This window comes from Pan troglodytes, chromosome 19 (genome assembly GCF_028858775.2).
Source record: "Pan troglodytes isolate AG18354 chromosome 19, NHGRI_mPanTro3-v2.0_pri, whole genome shotgun sequence".
NCBI classification, from domain to species: Eukaryota; Metazoa; Chordata; class Mammalia; order Primates; family Hominidae; genus Pan; species Pan troglodytes.
The window spans coordinates 81,420,097-81,438,472 of record NC_072417.2 but is presented as its reverse complement, the minus strand read 5'-3'; the positions used below and the strand labels follow the sequence as shown (position 1 = coordinate 81,438,472).

General features: G+C 45.6%; 2 protein-coding genes across 6 annotated transcripts in view; one reads left to right on the top strand and one right to left on the bottom strand.

The window, feature by feature from the left end:
• Positions 1–1,176: 1,176 nt before the first annotated feature.
• The window catches only part of WIPI1 (WD repeat domain, phosphoinositide interacting 1), a 36,761-nt gene continuing 19,561 nt past the window's right edge, over positions 1,177–18,376 (top strand). For 2 of the 3 annotated variants that reach the window (XR_010153073.1, XM_001165276.6), the window contains exons 1-4: positions 1,177–1,360; positions 5,736–5,818; positions 7,830–7,999; positions 14,160–14,256. Coding sequence is in view for 2 of the 3 variants with exons in the window: in XM_001165276.6 (XP_001165276.1) it covers positions 1,281–1,360; positions 5,736–5,818; positions 7,830–7,999; positions 14,160–14,256 (430 nt within the window). In the remaining variant the exon portion in view is untranslated. The remainder of the gene's footprint in view (positions 1,361–5,735; positions 5,819–7,829; positions 8,000–14,159; positions 14,257–18,376) is intronic. The other variant, XM_003953171.5, reaches the window with a different exon arrangement.
• The window catches only part of ARSG (arylsulfatase G), a 187,640-nt gene continuing 183,516 nt past the window's right edge, over positions 14,253–18,376 (bottom strand). For all 3 annotated transcript variants that reach the window (XM_024350567.3, XM_054670626.2, XM_024350568.2), the window contains one exon: positions 14,253–18,060. In XM_024350567.3, coding sequence (XP_024206335.2) covers positions 17,978–18,060 — 83 coding nt within the window. In that variant the 3' untranslated portion in view covers positions 14,253–17,977. The remainder of the gene's footprint in view (positions 18,061–18,376) is intronic.

Sequence of the window (18,376 nt, the reverse complement as noted above, 5' to 3'; positions counted from 1 at the left end):
CCTGCTTCATAAACCGTATTGACAGTAATTCCGCATGGGAACATGTACAGTACTCAGCTTTTAAAAAGAGATTCTTTGTTAAGGTTTATCTTGAATTACCTGAGTTTTGAATTGTGCTATATCTTCAAGACGTTACCCCTTTCATAAACTACACTGCCCTACACACACTTTCATTTTTTTCAGCTGCGGATCGGATAGGTCTTGTTTAGATACTTTGTGCCATTTTTGTAACTTTTCAGATCAAAGGTGCTTCCCCCCACCTTCCAGCTCCGTCAAATGCTGCAGTCATTTCTGTCCTGGTTAGAAAACCTAGAATCTGGCATGCTAGGTGCTACGTTGTTTTTGCAAATTACTGTTTAGCAGTTATTTAGTGCACAGGTCTTGAAAGCAGACATATAGACATTCTACCATTTACTGTTACTTTAGACAAATTGTTTAGCTTTGGAGCTTCAGTTGCCTCTTCTGTATATTGAGCACAATCGTATTTTCCACACAAGTTTTATAAGAATTCAAGATGACATACATAGTACGGCGCGCTTGGCAAGTAGTGAGGGTTCTCAACCGCTCGGCAATGGATAAGATAACTTGCTATCTCTCTGGCTGAGGCAGCCCCATTTCAGGAGCTTCTCTCAATGCGGCTTGAGGACTCGACAAAAGGGTGGGGCTTTGGAGTCTAACGCTCTCTGCTAAACTCTGTAAGTTTAATAGGCAGAGTTACACATGGCAAGGGGTCTGGGCGGGGTGGGAACTAGCGCGTCCTCCTGTCACCCTTGCGGCGGCCCCGACGCAGTTGCCGGACTGAAACCAGCAGGTCTGGCCCCAGCCGCATTCGTTCCTCCCTCTCCCTCCCAGCTGGGCGGCTCCGGCAATGAAAACACCGCCACGTGGGCCTGCTGCCTTTGCGTCACGCGCCTTTGTCCAATGGAGAGCTGCGTTACGAAGCCAGGGGCGTGTCGCCAGCCGGGCGGGTCCGCCCACAGCTGCCACGGATTGGCCAAGGGGGGCGGTGCCCGCCAGCCGTGGCTTGGGCTTGTGGCCAATGGTGGCCGGAGGCAGGGGCCCCGCCCTGTCAGGTGCTCTGGTCCTCGGGACCAGCTGGAGGGGCGAGAAGGGGCGGGGCGAAGCCGGGGACGCGGCGGGGACGCGGCGGGGACGGGGCGGGGTAGGGGCGGGGTAGGGGCGGGGCAGGACCGGCGACCCGGCCCGTGGAGCCGGCGCGGGCGGGCTGCTGAGGTGGCTGTCGCCGGCTCCGAGCTGCGGCTTCCCGGGCCGAGCCCCCGATGGAGGCCGAGGCCGCGGACGCTCCCCCGGGCGGGGTTGAGTCGGCGCTCAGCTGCTTCTCTTTCAACCAGGACTGCACGTAAGCTGCGACTCGGCCCCTGCCAGGGAGGTGGGGGACAGAGTGTCAGGACCCAGGGGTGTCGTCCTGAGAGCAGCTTGTGGCTTCCGCCTCGAGGCGGCCTCGGCGGGAGGGCCGGTGTCTGCTTCGGACGCATTGGGATCTTGTTATCCCCGCACCCCTGCAGTGGGGTTTGCCCCACCCCCCCCCCACCCCACCCCACCCCACTCCCAGTGTCCTCCCAGAGCCACAAGGTTGGGCCAAGGGTGAAAGCAGGGAGTTCGCTAAGGGAGTGGTGGGGCTGCGGGGGCCACGGAATATGGGGGGAGCAGGGCGGTGGGAAAGCCAGTGACCAAAGTGGGTGTCTGGGGAAGAGAGACAGTGGCCAAAAGAAAGAGATGAGAAAGGAGAGGAAGTTGCAAGTTGACCCAGGACTCTGTAGTTGGGGCCCAGGAAGATGAGAGTACAGGAAAAACTTTCCCATTTGTCCTTGAGCATCTCAACGTGGCATCTGGGCAGGGCCTCGGACAAAGAGGCAGCCTATCCCTGCGGCCAGGCCAGCCTCTGTCCCATCCCCGACGCAGGGCATCGTGCCTGCCCGCTCTGGATGGAAGAAACCTTTGGATTTCTTTGGCTGTTTTCACATCGCCCACCCAGCCAGGCAGGATCTCCTTCTCGGAGTCCAAGACTCTTTTCCCGGGCGCAGACTGCTTTCTCTCCAGGAAACAGGAGCTCCACCCTGTTGTTTTTGAGTGGATTTTTAATGTTTTACTTTGATGTTCACATTTGGGCTTTGAGAGGGAGCTGGGCTGAAGTGTGTTTCAGGCATCCGCAGGATTCTGTGACTTACAGGCAAACGCCTGTTTCTTTCCCTATTTTCATGGAAGCGAGCCCTGGGGACCATATGGAATCATCTTTTTGGAATGTGCACCCTGAGCATCAGGCGGGGATGACCGATTCCCAGTTTCCCACTTCCTGCTGTACCAGTTTCTGTGCCTTGGCTGCTGGTGACTGAGCTATGCTAATATTGATCCTTCAGTGGTGTAATTAAGGCCATTATGTACCATGAGCCACCCTGGCTTCCATTCCCTTTATGTTTCTGTTTAAAAACACCCGGTGCTGAACAATATGCCTTTGTTTGAAAAAACCATATGTGTAATCATGTAATCGAGTAGCTCTACAGCTTGGTTATTTGAGTGACTTTCAAGTTTTTCTTGACCACAATCCACAATACGAAATATGTATTGCAACATCACCCAATACCCATAACACATACACTATTCACAAAATATCATGTGCAATTTTCTGTGTCCTTTTTTTCTAAGCTGCTTGTGACTCACTGAATTGCGTTTAAGGATCCACTCATGAGTTGAGACCTGCAGTTTATAAAAATGCTGGTATAGATAAAATCCTGATGTTCTGTAAGAAACATTTTGCAAGAGGGCATGGCTGTTGAAATGCCTGGGTGATGTTTTCCTTCCCAATTGAACACAAGTTAAGAAAGGTGGTTAGTTTGCTTGTAAGTAGTAAATGTTCTAAATTCTGCTTTGTAACATCATTAGATTTGACAAAAAAGGGTGTTAATTTATACTCTAGTCATTAAATAACGCAAAGTCCCAGCTTTCTACAGAAATTGAATAAGAATGTTATTTTCAAAACGGTAGGGTGCTTTGAAAGTTAATTTCCTTACTCCCTACTGTTAGTTTTATTTTCTTGGATGGAGGCTCTGCTGGGCAGCTTTGCCTTGCCTATAAATAAAAGTTCTTGTCACAGTCAGTTGCTTTGAGCCACAGAGGGTATGACACTGGATTTTAAAATAAGTCAAGCCCCTTACTGAATACATTTAGGTGTATTGCCATGTCTTTTTCTATAAATGTAGGCTGAATTTGGGATCCAGTATTTCCAAAGAAGGTAGGTGAAAACAGCAAACCCTTACCAGTCCCCTACGTTCATACTTCGTGCTTGGTACTTGTGCTATACACTTTGGGTACTTTTTTTTTTTTTTTTTTTTTTTTTTGAGACAGTCTTGCTCTGTCACCCAGGCTGGAGTGTAGTGGTGTGGTCTTGGCTCAGTGCAGCCTCTGCCTCCCAGGGTTCAAGCGATTCTCATGTCTCAGCCTCTCAAGTAGCTAGGATTACAAACATGTACCACCACACTCAGCTAATTTTTTGTATTTTTAGTAGAGACGGGGTTTTGCCACATTGCCCAGCTTGGTCTTGAACTCCTGACCTCAAGTGATCCACCCACCTCAGCCTCCCAAAATGCTGGGATTACAGATGTGACACACTGTGCCCAGCCTACTTTGGGTACATTTTAAATTTGATTAATGATAAATATTTGTCCCAAGCTCTGTTTCCATGAGTGGTGATTAGAATTTTGTTTCTTCAGAAAGACTTTATGGATGAAATAAGGTCTAAGTCTAAATTCCTTGATTCAGAGTCTTTTGTGGCCATTGATCAATCACGTAAAGCATCACATAAAACATCACTCTGCGATTTTCTCATATGTAGAATTCTTCTGGTCCAGGAGCAGGGCTTATGTTTGAAAATTACTTTAAATTGCTGTCACTTTGCATTAATGTTATAAGACTCTAGTTACAGTATTTCTTTCCTTACTTGCAAACTTTACAAACCTCATTTCGCAGCCAAACACATCTATATTTATGTGAAAAAGTTTATGTGAAGAAAGTTTAAAAACAATAACACTACAAAATACATTTTGAAGTTTTAAGATGCTCTGGGCTTACTTTTCCAGTTGCTGTTTGTCATCATGAATACCTCAGTCTAGGTACTAAATGCCAGTTCTAAGTGCACAGCTGCAAATGTCTAACCCACCAGTTTAGCTACTTAGCAGGTTGGAGGGCTGCAAGACGTCACCAGCTACCTTGTGGATTAAAAGTTTACTGTAGTTGCCCTATCCCTGTGTCCCAGGGAAGAACAAATGTCTGGGTAGGGAAAAAAAATTCCAGGGAAAATCATGTGACCTTCTCTTTTTTAGGCTAGTGAAACAAGAGCCTTGGCCATCCAGGCTTGTAGTAGTAAGTTGCTTATTTTAGTATATGCTTCCCTGTAAAGAGTGAATTTCACCTTGCCTTCCAGAGAAGCACACTTCTGTGAGTGTGCTCCGGGTCAGATTCTGTTCATCACTTAGGTGCGGAGGGCACAGCTGGAAAGAGCTGGGTGAGGATTCCCAGCTGCTGAACAAAGCTGACTTTGATGTTTACTTTCAACACAAGGCCAAGAAAATCTGGATTCACGTCCTGTCTTTATCTCCTCATTGAAAAATGAAAAATTAAGAGAACCAGATTTTTTTTAAGAGGCACTTTGATTGTCCTAGATAAATGTTTAGTTTGTATTTTGTTTGTTGGTTGTGATGATTGCTTTGTAGGACATAGTAGAAAGCAGAGTTCTTCAACTTGGGCTGCTCATTAGAGTACTTGAACTTCAAATCCAATTGAACTTCCCAGCTGAGTTTAATGTACATCCAGGTGTGAGAGCTACTAGTATGAAGTATCAGGACATTTTTCTGGAAACTGATGAAAGGAAGCATCTATTAAATTTTACCTACTAATGACCTACTATGCTTACTATGAAAGTGTATTTCTTAGACCAGGCACGGTGGCTGACGCCTAAGCACTTTGGGAGGCCGAGGCAGGTGGATTACTTGAGGCCAGGAGTTCAAGACCAGCCTAGTCAACATGGTGAAACCCTGTCTCTACTGAAAATACAAAAATTAGCCTGGCGTGGTGGTGCATGCCTGTAATCCTCACTGCTCGGGAGGCTGAGGCAGGAGAATTGCTTGAACCCAGGAGGCGGAGGTTGGAGTGAGCTGTGATGGCACCACTGCACTCCAGCCCGGGTGACAGCGAGACTCCCTCTCAAAAAAAAAAAAAAAAAAAAAAAAAAAAGGAAAAGAAAAGAAAAGCATGTTTCTTCTTATAAGCAACAAACAAATAAAGTTATGAAGGAAAGAAAAACTGATTTATCTGGTAAAGTGCCTCTCAGACAACAAGAAGGCCCCCTCGTTGTGTTGGAGGTAGAGCTTTCAGCTATTATGAATATTCTTAAACATTCAATTTTTCCTGTTATCTGCCCAGTGGGAAAAACATGTCTGCTAGATTTGACATTTTGTTGGATGACAGAGCTCATGCAGTTTCATGCCCCTTGATCATTTCACTTTTTTTTTTAAGTTGCCTTTGACTTTTTCTGCTTTTCTTTTGCTCTTCCTGCCTGTCAAGACATGCGTTGCCATTTAGGAAGTTACCAAGGATCTAAGCTCCTGCAGATGCTTGTTTACCTGTACCCCTGAGGCTAGGGGGCAAAAGGCATCTACTTGCAGACAGATCTGTTGTTAGAATACCTGTCGTCATTCCCATGCTGTCATTATCCTCCACAGATCCCTAGCAATTGGAACTAAAGCCGGGTATAAGCTGTTTTCTCTGAGTTCTGTGGAGCAGCTGGATCAAGTCCACGGAAGCAGTAAGTGTGTGTGAGAGAGACCTCAGGGATCTGCAGGAGAACCAGAGCCTCCTTCTAGGCTTTAATGTGCGGTGCTACCAAGCTGCCTATTTTTCCCTTCCTTAGCCATCAAACTTAGGGAGTCAAGATTTTTAGATTTAAATATAAATCGTTGCCACTACTTGCTTTAAACCACAAGCACTTAGATCTGGCAACAGTTTAAGTAACATTTTCTTTTTATAGAAGAAATTATTTGTGTGAAATCATATTATTGAGACTTTTTCACATGCTTATACGCACAGTCATTAATTTTTATAACTGTCAAACCTAAAGGACACTTGTGACATTTTTTTTTCTTTTTTTTTTTTTTGAGATGGAGTCTTGCTCTGTCACCCAGGCTGGAGTGCAGTGGCACGATCTTGGCTCACTGCAACCTCCACCTCCTGGGTTCAAGTGATTCTCCTGCCTCAGCCTCCCAAGTAGATGAGATTACAGGCACACGCCACCAAACCCAGCTAATTTTTGTATTTTTAGTAGAGACGGGGTTTCACCACGTTGGCCAGGCTGGTCTCCAACTCCTGACCTCGAGTTATCTGCCCATTTTGGCCTCCCAAAGTCCTGAGATTACAGGCGTGAGCCACCTCACCCAGCCACCTGTGACTTATTTTTGCCATTATATTGGCACCATAAGATACTGATAACATTGATTCCGTTTTGGAAGTATTTGTTTGAAGAAGGCAACGGTATCCTATTTACATAGCCCATGTCAATGATGTTGAAGCACGTCTAGTGAACACTGTAAATAATTCACTAGAAATGTGACTTCCTTATTTTGTCAGGGTGATGGTTTATGCCACCATAATAGCAAACAATATACAACCTTTCAGTTTCCTGGAAAAAAAGTGGTTCAGTAAATAATATTTTGGGCTCCTACTTTATTTGTAAGATGTTATTGTTATTACACCATTTTTGTGAATTTTTTGCTCTATGTCTGTCCCACATTGTTCCCTGTGGGCCTTTTCCAAGTGGAAGAAAGGCACACATAAGAAAAGAATGTGCTCAGAAAGATACCAAAGCCGTAACCTTTGTGCTCAGGAGGGTCATTAACTAACTTCTTCCTGAGTACAGAAGTACTTTCCTCGTCATAATACTGATGTCCAGATGGTTTTCAGCAGGAAAGAGATCCAGGGAGCACAGCAAGATGGGGGGTGGGGGGAGTACAGATTTAACTGTGTTACTGTCCCCTCCCATATCGGCACCCCTCTAGCAGGACAAGAAGAATTCTGAAGCAGAAGTTCCCAACTGAGAAGTCACGCCTTTGAAATCTCTCAGGGAAAGGGTAGATGAAAATTGTTCAAATATTCCAAACATGTTTGACAGAGCAAACAGTGGAGCCCTAGGGTCTGGAGGGGGGATTCTGCCACTCAGACAGCATCAGAGGCAGCTGTCTGCCTTTGCTCTGACTTGCAGTCTAGTCACTAGTGTTTTCTTTTTCTTTTCTTGAGACGGAGTCTTGCTTGTCGCCCAGGCTGGAGCGCAGTGGCGTGATCTCGGCTCACTGCAATCTCTTCCTCCTGGGTTCAGGTGATTCTCATGCCTCAGCCTCCCGAGTAGCTGGGATTACAGGTGTGCACCACCATACCTGGCTAATTTTTAAAATATTTTTAGTAGAGATGGGGTTTCGCCATGTTGGCCAGGCTGGTCTTGAACTCCTGGCCTCAAGTGATTCTCCTGCCTCAGCCTCCCAAAGTGCTGGGATTACTAGGCATGAGCCGCCAGGCCACTAGTGTTTTCTTTACTTTAGATATTTGGAAAGGACTCTGAAAGTGCTCCCTGGGAGAGGGTAAAAAGCCACCTGGCAGGGTCGGGGGCATGGTGGATCACTGTCAATGCAAGCTCAGAGAGGGCGCCTGGCCGGCAAGACCCGGAGAACCTTTGGAACCTGGCCTGCGCCGGGCCCAGTGTCATGGAGGCTGGAATCCTTCTTGGAAGTGATGGATCCATGTAACCTCCCGGCTGCTTTTCCTCCCAGATGAAATCCCGGACGTCTACATCGTGGAGCGCCTCTTCTCCAGCAGCCTGGTGGTGGTAGTCAGTCACACAAAACCACGGCAGATGAACGTGTATCACTTCAAGAAAGGCACAGAGATCTGTAATTACAGCTACTCCAGCAACATCTTGTCCATAAGGCTGAACCGGCAAGTAAGTGGGGAAATCCCTCAGGGTTTCAAAGCTTCTGCTAACGGGAGCCAAACAAAAAGATGGACATCTTTCAAGATCAATGTCTGTAAAACAAGCTTCCAGTTCTAATGAGAATGTTAACGCTCAGGCCCCGTGTCCCGGGGGTATTGTAAACAGAGTCTACTCCAGGTGCTGGTTGTAACGTTGTTTTCCCTAGACCTCTGGCTCATGTTTCCAGAACGTTGGTCCCTGACTGGTAGGCTGCACCCTCTCCCTAGGGTACAGATTGGGCACCGCAGGGATGGGTCAGAGCTGTGGCTTGGACAGTCCCATGAGCCACCGCAGGAGCACCTTAAATCAGAGGAGCGACTCTTCTGTTTTGCCCCAGATAGTGTCATTCATTGCAGATGTTGGGGCAATACCACTGAGCAGGAGACGCCTGAGAGTGAAGTGGGGGCTCCCTGGGTCAGGAAAGCTGCCCTTCTCCCACCATGTCCTCAGCTCTCCTGGAAGGTCCGCTATTCAGCCTTGGGTTCTCATTTTTCTTTTTCCCAGCTAATCCTTGAAGACTTTTTGGTTTTTTTGTAGCATTTTCTTTGTTGAAGGATTATTCTGATCTCAAATAGGCAATATGTTCTCTTTTAAAATATAAATTCTTATTCAGTAAGTATTGGGGGTGTTAGCAGATTTCCTTTTGAATTGCTGGGTTTTCGTTTGGGGTTGTTGTTTCTGTTTTTGAGACAGGGTCTTGCTCTATTGCCCAGGCTGGAATGCAGTGGCACAATCTTGGCTCACTGCAGCCTCCATCTCCCAGGCTCAAACAATCCTCCCACCTCAACCTCCTGAGTAGCTGGGACTACAGGTGGGCACCACCAAGCCCAGCTAATTTTTCTGTATTTTTTTATATTGCCAGGGTGTATTCGTCTATTCTCACATTACTATAAAGAACTACCGGAGATTGGGTAATTTATAAAGAAAATAGGTTTCATTGGGTCAAGGTTCTGCAGGCTGTACAGGAAGCATGGCAGCATCTGCTTCTGGGGAGGGCTCAGGGAGCTTTGATTCATGGCGGAAGGCAAAGCGGGAGCAGGCGTCTTACGTGGCAGGAGCAGGACCAAGAGACGGGTGGGGGGTACTACCCACTATTAAACAACCAGGTCTCGTGAGAACTCACTCACTCTACAGTACCATGGTGGGGGATGGTGCTAAACCATTCATAAGAACTCTGCCCCTCTCCTCCAACATTGAAGATTACAATTCGACATGAGATTTGGGGAGGGACATTGATCTGAATCATATTACAGTGTTTCCCCATGTTGCCCAGTCTGGTCTCAAACTCCTGGGTTCAAGGATCCTCCTTGGCCTCGCAGAGTGCTGGAATTACAGGCATGAGCCACCACGCTTGGCCAAATTACTGTGAAGGCAGGGACTGTGCTGGTGTGTTCACCATTATAAGACCTGGTAGAAAAGACAGTGCTTGGTAGATACGTGCTCATAAATATCTGTTTCCTGACTGACTGTTAAATAAGTAAATAAACAAAGAGATTCTTTATGTGACCATGCAGATTTATCTATTCAATTAAGTATTCCCAGAGAGGTTGCTGCATTCATTGAGGACAATGTTTTCTTCTGTCTTTGTCTAAACTCTTAAGTACTAATTAATTTTTTTTAACAAATGAGACAAATAAATGCTTTTTAAATTTATGAGAAGGAAGGGATTGTTTCTTTGAATTGATCAACTCTTTCAAATGAAAATCCACTTAAGTCCACCTAAAGCAGTGCGGTGAAAAATAGCTGGAGGAAGAGAAGTGGGACCTTTTAAGTAGGGAGTAGCAGGAGTAAGAAAGAAAAGAAACCCGCATTCTTGGCAAGGGAGGGAAAGGCAGTTTGAGAGTTTTCTGATTGAAGGCTTTTAGATGAAATTCTTGACTCAGGTGTTTTCATTGAAATCTGTTGGTAGCAGATTAAGTTTCGCTGCTAAACTTTTTATCCTTGCATATAGTAGTAATCCGTATACAAGGTTAAATGTCTGTTTTTGGCACCCGATGATCCTTTTAAGATTGTTTAGGCAAATGATCTGTAAAGACCGGAACCCTCAAATAGCGTCTATTGTATTTGCTTGTATGATTTCTCTCTTTCTGTCTGGTATATTCATTAGCAAATGGGACAAGGAAGGCCTATTTGAGTGTCCGAGTCTGTTAACCTTTAGGTGCCAGCCTCCCCTTAATATAACACTCATTAACTGTGAGGTTCTCCTCCCCCACCTTCTAAAGAACACTGATGCACCAGGAACTGTCAGCAATTCATGGCAAAGCCATGAACCAAGATCTAACAGTTCTCGGAACCAAGATCTAACGTCGGAACCAAGATGAACATCGGTTCATTGGAACCAAGATCTAAAGAGTTCTCCCTTCCTTTACATTTCTTCTCCGACAAGAATGATCTGAAACAGGTCTGGGAAGTATTGGGGGTTTGCTTTTCTTAAAACTTTCAGGTTTGGGACTTAAATTTTGGTTTAAGCAACTCAGCTGCTGCAGCCTGTCTTGCCAGGTAGGGATTCTGCGGTGTCCGGGAGGACTGCCCACTCTGGGGAAATGATAAAGGCCCAAGGGCAGTGTGTCCTGTTCTATTCTATAGCACTCAGTCTGCTACTTCCTCAGGCCTTCAGACAGCACAGTTTCTGTTTTGAAAAACAGGAAAAAGTTAAAGATTTGGATAAGGTGTTATAAGGATCCAAAATCCCTTTTATCTTTTTTTTTTTTTTTTTTTTTGAGATAGAGTCTCACTCTGTTGCCCAGGCTGGAGTGCAGTCTCAGCTCACCACAACCTCTACCTCCCGTGTTCAAGCAATTCTCCTGCCTCACCCTCCCAAGTAGCTGGGACTACAAGCATCTGCCACCACGCCCGGCTAATGTTTTTGTATTTTTAGTAGAGATGGGGTTTCACCATGTTAGCCAGGATGGTCTCGATCTTCTGATCTCGTGATCCACCCACCTCGGCCTCCCAAAGTGCAGGGATTACAGGTGTGAGCCACTGCACCCGGCCCCAAATCCCTTTTTTCTAAGTATATAGAAAGGAAAGGGCCAAGTGTGGTACCAGCACTTCAGGAGGCCGAGGCAGGAGGATCGCTTGAGCCCAGGAGTTTGAGTCCAGCTTGGGCAATGTAACAAGACCTAGTCTTTACTAGGTCTTTACTATACAAATAAATTAGCTGGGCATGGTGGCACTTGCCCGTAGGCCTAGCTACTTGGGAGGCTGAGGCAGGAGGATCGTTTAAGCCCAAGAGTTGAAGGCTGCAGTGAGCTATGATCACGCTGCTGCATTCCAGCCTAGGTGACACAGCAAGACCCTGTCTCTATAAAAAATAAAAATTTAAAAATGTAAAAAAGGAAGAACACTTAGGAATGGTCATATGTTTCATTTTTAGTTAATGTTATTTCTCTTGTATTGAACTGAGGAAATATATTTTATGGAATCAAGACAAGAAACCAGCTGTATGATGTATTTAGATTTGCATACTTTTACAGTTCTTTTGCAGTCTCCTCCCAGGGGCCCTTGCTATCCAGATGGAGGCTGATTGGCTCGAAGCCTCTGAGGCCAAATCTGTGGTGTTCTAGGGCAGATGCTATAAATATTTTGTAATTGATAAAAGGAGCTATTGCTTATAAAACCTAGAAAAGTAGATGAAATTCAAAGCAACAGACAAGGAGCTGAGTTGAAGGCAAGACCATGGTTCTGCGGGGGCTGAAAACTGATAGTTAAAAAAGCAATTAGCAGCATCGTGCCCACCCCAGAAGCATGCTCTCACATGAACTAAGAGTGCATCCTCGTTCCCTCCAGTGTTTTCTCTCTGTTTCCCTCTGCATTTAGTCTTATCTGCAGCCAGCATGAGGGTGACCTGAAATTCAGCCGAGTGAGCCGCAGAGCAGATGGTGCCATCAGAGCTCTTGGGGAAAAAATGCAGATCAGATCAGATGGGCTAGATGTAGATGCTGTTCCTAGGAGAGGCATATGTCAAGGCCCCGCTATCCCAGGGATTGGGTGTGGGGCTGGGAGGGGACACAAGAGGATATCAGAAACCTCTGAACAGAAGGAAGCATAGAACCACGTAGTTCTAACCACGGCATGTGCTGGCAAAAGGCACAGTGATTGGGTAAGTCAGAGAATATTTCACAGAGGAACACTCATATTTATCATCAATTTTGAGACCCTGTTAGAATTTTTTTAACCCTCAGTCCCCAGTCTCAGACCTACGACAGAGCCTTAGGTAAAACTGAGAAGGGGCCGGGCACAGTAGCTCACGCTTGTAATCCCAGCACTTTGGGAGGCCGAGGCAGGAGGAGCTCTTGAGCTCAGGAGGTAGAGACTAACCTGGACAACATAGTGAAACCCGGGTCTCTACAAAAAATACCAAAAAATTAGCCAGGCATGGTGGCGCACACCTGTAGTCCCTGCCACCTGAGAGGCTGGGGTGGGAAAATGGACTGAGCCCCAGAGGTTGAGGCTACAGTGATCTGTAATCCTGCCGCTGCACTGCAGCCTGGGTGACAGAATGAGACCCTGTCTGGAAAAAAAAAAATTGAGAAATGTGTTTAAATTTTATTTTTCTGCTTGGTTAACACTGATGACCTTCATCATTCTGAGCCATGGATAGTCTTCCTTGGGGAATAGCAGGGCAGGCTTTTCCCAGGAGCAGAGCCTGCCTCTTTTGTGTGGTATTTTTGGTACCTTCCCTTCCAGCTGATGTTCCCTGGAATAAAAGGAGCTGGCTGAGAGCAGTGGTTCTCGAGCCTCAGTGTGCATCGCAATCACCTGGGTATTCGTCTAAAAACTTCCCAAACCAGAATCTCCGGGGAGCGCCCAGGGCTTGCTCCTTGGGCAGCTCCTTGGGCATCCAGGTCTGAGAAACACTGGCCTGAGGGGAGCCAAGTCAGGCATGTGCAGGGGTGGTCGGCAGCTGCTCAGATGTGCGAGGAGCTGCCCAACCAGAAATGCCTTCCTGACACCTCCTCACCAGCACCGATGTCTGCCCTTGTACTGGGCTATGCGTTATATTCCTTTAAACACCCGATACATCAACCCTGTGGCCTGTTTTCACTTAGCTGAGAGCACAGCCATTGGGAAGAGGCTCTGAACCTGACAAGCTTTCATGTGGAGAGGAAGAGAAGGGTCTGGCAGCAGTGGGGAGAGCAAGCACCAGAGAGAGGAGCCCAGGAAGGAACAATGGGGACATGGGGCACTAGGGTGTTCACATGAGGGCTGAAGCCCTTCTCCTTTTCCCTTTGCCAGGGCTGCAGACAGCGGCCCAAAAGCAGGCCTGGAGGAGAGTCTGAGTAGAAATAAGTTAGAGCTGGTAATTATTCAGAGAGGGGTAATACCTAAGATTTGGTGATGGAGAGAAAGCAAAGAAACCCATTTTTATATAGGAGGGAGACCTGTGCTATAAACACTGAAAGGCAGCCTGTTAGATGGCAGTGGAAACTACAGAGGGCACATGAAATTGTCTTACATGGCACAGGGGGTCTGATCAGAAAGTGTTCAGAAGTCCTGTTGAACGCGGTGGCTCAGGCCTATAATCCCAGCACTTTGGGAGGCCGAGGCGGGCAGATCACCTGAGGTCGGGAGTTCGAGACCAGCCTGATCAACACGGTGAAACCCCGTCTCTACTAAAAATACAAAATTAGCCAGGTGTGGTGGTGCATGCATGTAATCCCAGCTACTCAGGAGGCTGATGCAGGAGAATTGCTTGAACCCTGGAGGCAGAGGTTGCAGTGAGCTGAGATTGCACCACTGCACTCCAGTCTGGGTGACAGAGTGAGACTCCTTCTCGGAAAAAAAAAAAAAAAAAAAAAAAAGTGTTCAGGATCCCTGTTCTAAGGAAAGAAGGAGAAGGAAGAGAGGGAGGGAGGAATGGAGGGAGGGAAGAAGGAAGGAGAGAAGTAAAAACAATCTTAATTTCTAATAAAATTTCTTAAGATCTTGCATTTTATGCTTGTGTTCAGGTGGATGATTACATGTGTATGTGTGTACATCCATAAACACAATCTTCAAAATGCATCATCAAAATTCTGCTTTAGGCTTAGAACCAAGTTAGGACTCATATGAAAGATGAATGATTTGGATTTGGTCAGGGTCTTTGTAAGGAACGGTTCGGTAGACTGATAAGTCTGTGTGATTACAGAGGCTGCTGGTTTGCCTAGAAGAGTCCATTTATATTCACAACATTAAAGACATGAAGCTGTTGAAGACCCTCCTGGATATTCCTGCAAACCCAACAGGTGAGCTCCAAAAATGGAATAAATGTCCCTCAAATTTCATGTCCTGGTGCTTCTTTCCCAAGCTTTATTTTCCTCCAAATTGCGAACGTGAAGCAGTGTTTGCTTTTTGAGTCTTAGTGAGGTTTATCTCGAAGCTTTGTCTTAATGGTGGCAGATTCAAATTATGTCAGGCTGTGTGTCCTGCAGGGGGGCTGTGTGCCCTTCATTGCAGTCCAAGAATAACAACACCCTTTGTCTGGGACCCATATCAGCAAATGTGTCAAGGCACGTAAGGTAGACATGTAAAAGATTTCAAGCATCTGATGTTGAAAAGTGTTTACCCCTAATTGTTTTTTGTGGTTCGTTCAGTACAGAGTAGGTGTGATAATTAGAAGCAGGTTTCAACTTGGCGTGTCTGCATGGCCAGCAAAAAGACAATCTGAACCATAAAGAATATGTTTTATTACATGACAAAGAAATCTCTCTACTTCGACGATATGCTAGGATATTAAACCTTACTGAATTCTCGGGATTTAACACTATTTAATACATTCCTGGTGTATAAGAAGAGGAATGGTTTGGATTTGTTATATTGAAATAGCAGATGACATTATATGAATTCATCAAGCTAGGAGTAAACAAGAAAGAATTCCTTCGTTGTGTGGTGGGGTGAGGAGTCAGCACACTGGAACAACTTGTACATTTAATGACTCCAGATTAATATTTGCAGATTATATTTCAGTTTGGTATCATTGAACAACTGCTTCTATTATATTTCAGTTTAGTATAATTGAACAACTGCTTCTATTTGCTGTTTCTGAGTTATTTGGCTTTCACTGAATTTCAAGATCTATCTGGGTGCCATCCAAGTCACCTAGACTTTTTGAACCTTGGTTCCCTTATGAATAATACCCATCTCCCAGGGTTGGCTGAGAATTAAACAAGGTAATGTTTGTGAAAGTGACCAGCACAGGAACTGCCATGCATGAAATACTTCTGATGCCTTCTCTTCATTCCAATTCTATAAATGGCCCTTGGCTGTTGATTTTGGTGCTTTCACATTTCAGCCATGGCAAAAGGATATTTTAAAAGAACAAAGCTAGCTGGGTGCGGTGGCTCACGCCTATAATCGCAGCACATTGGGAGGCCGAGGCGGGTGGATTACCTGAGGTTAGGAATTCAAGACCAGCCTGACCAACATGAAGAAACCCCATCTCTACCAAAAAAATACAAAAATTAGCTGGGCATGGTGGCGGATGCCTGTAATCCCAGCTACTTGGGAGGCTGAGACAGGAAAATTACTTGAACCCAGGAGGCGGAGGCTTCAGTGAGCTGAGATCGCACCACTGCACTCCAGCCTGGGCAACAGATGGAGACTCTGTCTCAAAAAACAATGAATAAATTAAAAATAAATAAATAAATAAAAGAACAAAGCCATTGAGGCTGTTAGGGAGTTCTGTGAGATAATGACTTTGAAGCATATTTTCTGAAATGGAAGACGGTACGTGAAGAATCTGTGGGTGGTAAGTTTTTCCCTTAGAAATGAGAGGCTGAAATCATCTGGACAAGTATCTATTGCAGACATTCTTTGTGCTTGGCACCATAGTAGGCACCATTAGGCAACTTCATACCAGGAGCCCAAAATCTAGTTGTCACGAGTTCCCTTCAACAGTCTGTCTGAGGTGGTCTGAGACAGGTGCACCAGCAGCCTTTGTCAGGGGTGGAACCATGTTTAACTCTGGGGTGCGGACACAGTTGAAGGGAGCATGTGCTCTTCTGATCAGGAATGAGAGGCCCCTGAATCTGCATAGAGCTTGAGGCTGGCAGGGCCTGAGCTGAGCCTTCAGGGATTTGGGGAGGGACATCGGGCATGCAGAAAGCTAGAAGCTGCCTGTGGCTCTCAGTTTCTCTGAAGAGAGGGGAGGGACAGTAAATGCCACTTACTCCTCACACCTGTTGCACACTTGACCCCCAGAGGACAGGGTTGCTTCAGGACTGAGCACCCTCCCTTGCAAACAGATGTTTCTCCTTTTTTTTTTTTTTTTTTTTTTTTGAGACACAGTCTCACTCTGTTGCCCAGGCTGGAGTGAGGTGGTGCAATCTCAGCTCACTGCAACCTTCGCCTCCCGGATTCAAGCGATTCTCATGCCTCAGCCTCCTGAGTAGCTGGGACTACAGGTGCCTACCACCACACCCAGCTAATTTTTTGTATTTTTAGTAGAGATAGGATTTCACCATGTTGGCCAGGCTGGTCTTGAACTCCTGTCCTCAAGTGATCCGCCTGCCTTGGCCTCCCAAAGTGCTGGAATTATAGGCATGAGCCAGCATACTTAGCCACCATTTACTCTTATTTTTTAGCAAATATAGTTGTTTTTCTGTAGTTCAGAAAACTCACTGGTTGCCTTACTTTCTGCAGCTTAAACAGAGAGAAAATAAGGTTTAAAAGTGCAGGGCTATTTGTGTTCCCTGTTAGAGACAGTGTATATTGTTTGTAAAGGGAATCGATTTTATCTCAAGAAAAATTAGAAACAATAGCAGAGACTTCCTCTGTCTCAGATAAAAGAATGCCTCCTTATGAAAGGATCCAGGGATAGGTTGAGTATTTCTTCTGAAAGACCAGGAGCAAACTGTGTCTTTTTAGACCTCTGATGTTCTTTGGAGATACAGCCCAAGGTGTTTTAAATGCTCACATTTATAATTATCACCTCAACTTCTCCTGAGCTCCCTTTCTACTGCAGTAAAATGGAGATGATCATTTTTAGCCCCCAGAGTTGCCACGGAGAGTGTTACCTGAGGTTGTGGCCTGGGTGGGCAAAGGTGGGTCCGCCCTGTCCATGCGGGCAGTCAGACTCACTCCGCAGCCCTCTCTGTCCCATAGGACAGCCTTGCACAGGTCAGAGCTGTGCTTCAGTGACACGACCAGGTCCTCACTTGGGAACCTTCAGAGGACTCCGCCCTACCAAAATCATGAATATACACTCCCCAGAGGCCAGGAGTCACCTTATCTGTTCTCATCCTCTAGTTTATTTTCTGAACAAAGAAATAAGATGGAAACTGTGACTGTTGATTTTATAAATCCTTGCTGGGTACGGAAGGAAGACACAATCACTCATCTAATTGTCTTCAGCACACAAATCCTGAATGCATTTTGACTTCATAAACTACAAGTAAATTAGCTATACAGAGTTCGCCTGTTCCCTCACACTTGGTATCTAATGCAGCTGTAAATTTCCTTCTTTCTGTCTGTTTGTGTCATGCCCATTCCTGTTGTGTCAGAGATTGCACGCTGTTTCCTTTAAAGAGCTTGGCCAGACAGGGGCTCGAAGTTAATTTCCTGCTAGCATAGCAGTCTGCTCTGAGCAGTCAAGGGTGGAAATCTCCATGAAAGTCCTGCCAACTGCAGACCTCCCAGTATGGACGAGGTGGTCACAGAGCTGACCACCTTTTATGGGATATGGAGGGAGTGTTCTATACCACACAGCAATGCAGATCATTGAACAGTTCATGGTTTCTTCCCCAGCAAGACCTCTTTCTTGCTTGAAAATGCTAATAAAAGTGGTATAAATGCTTCCCTTTTGTAAGAGCATAGGGCATTTGCTGTACAAAGAAGATGTCTTTCTATTTTTGAAAATCAGAAAGCGTAACCTGAGACATTAATCAACTCAGAGGGAACTGCATTTTATAAATCACTGTTAACTTACCTAAAGTTTGACATGCAATACTTTAAATACCAAGATGAGAATCATTTAGAATCATGGGACTTCCTTTGAATTCCACTGATGATGCCATTGGTTCTTGAGTTGAGAGCAGGCACTTCTTTTCCAGCTGTAGAAGAATTACAGCCAAACAATTACAGTGGAATTATAGCTGCCAGTGACTTATGAAAATATGTGTCAAGCTATAACACATCCAAAAGCCCCATCAGAACCTCATTCCTAGGTAGAAAAAAGACTGGAAGAAAATATGCTCAGATGTTCAGAACAGTGAAAAGCCTCTGGGTTTTAGAATTGTGGGTGATTTTTTTTCTCCTTATATTTTCTAGGCTTTGCAAATGTTCTACACCATCACTTTTATATTATACAATAATATTTTTAAAGCCCATATCCTTCCTTAAAAAGGCTTTGTGTAACACCTGTAACAG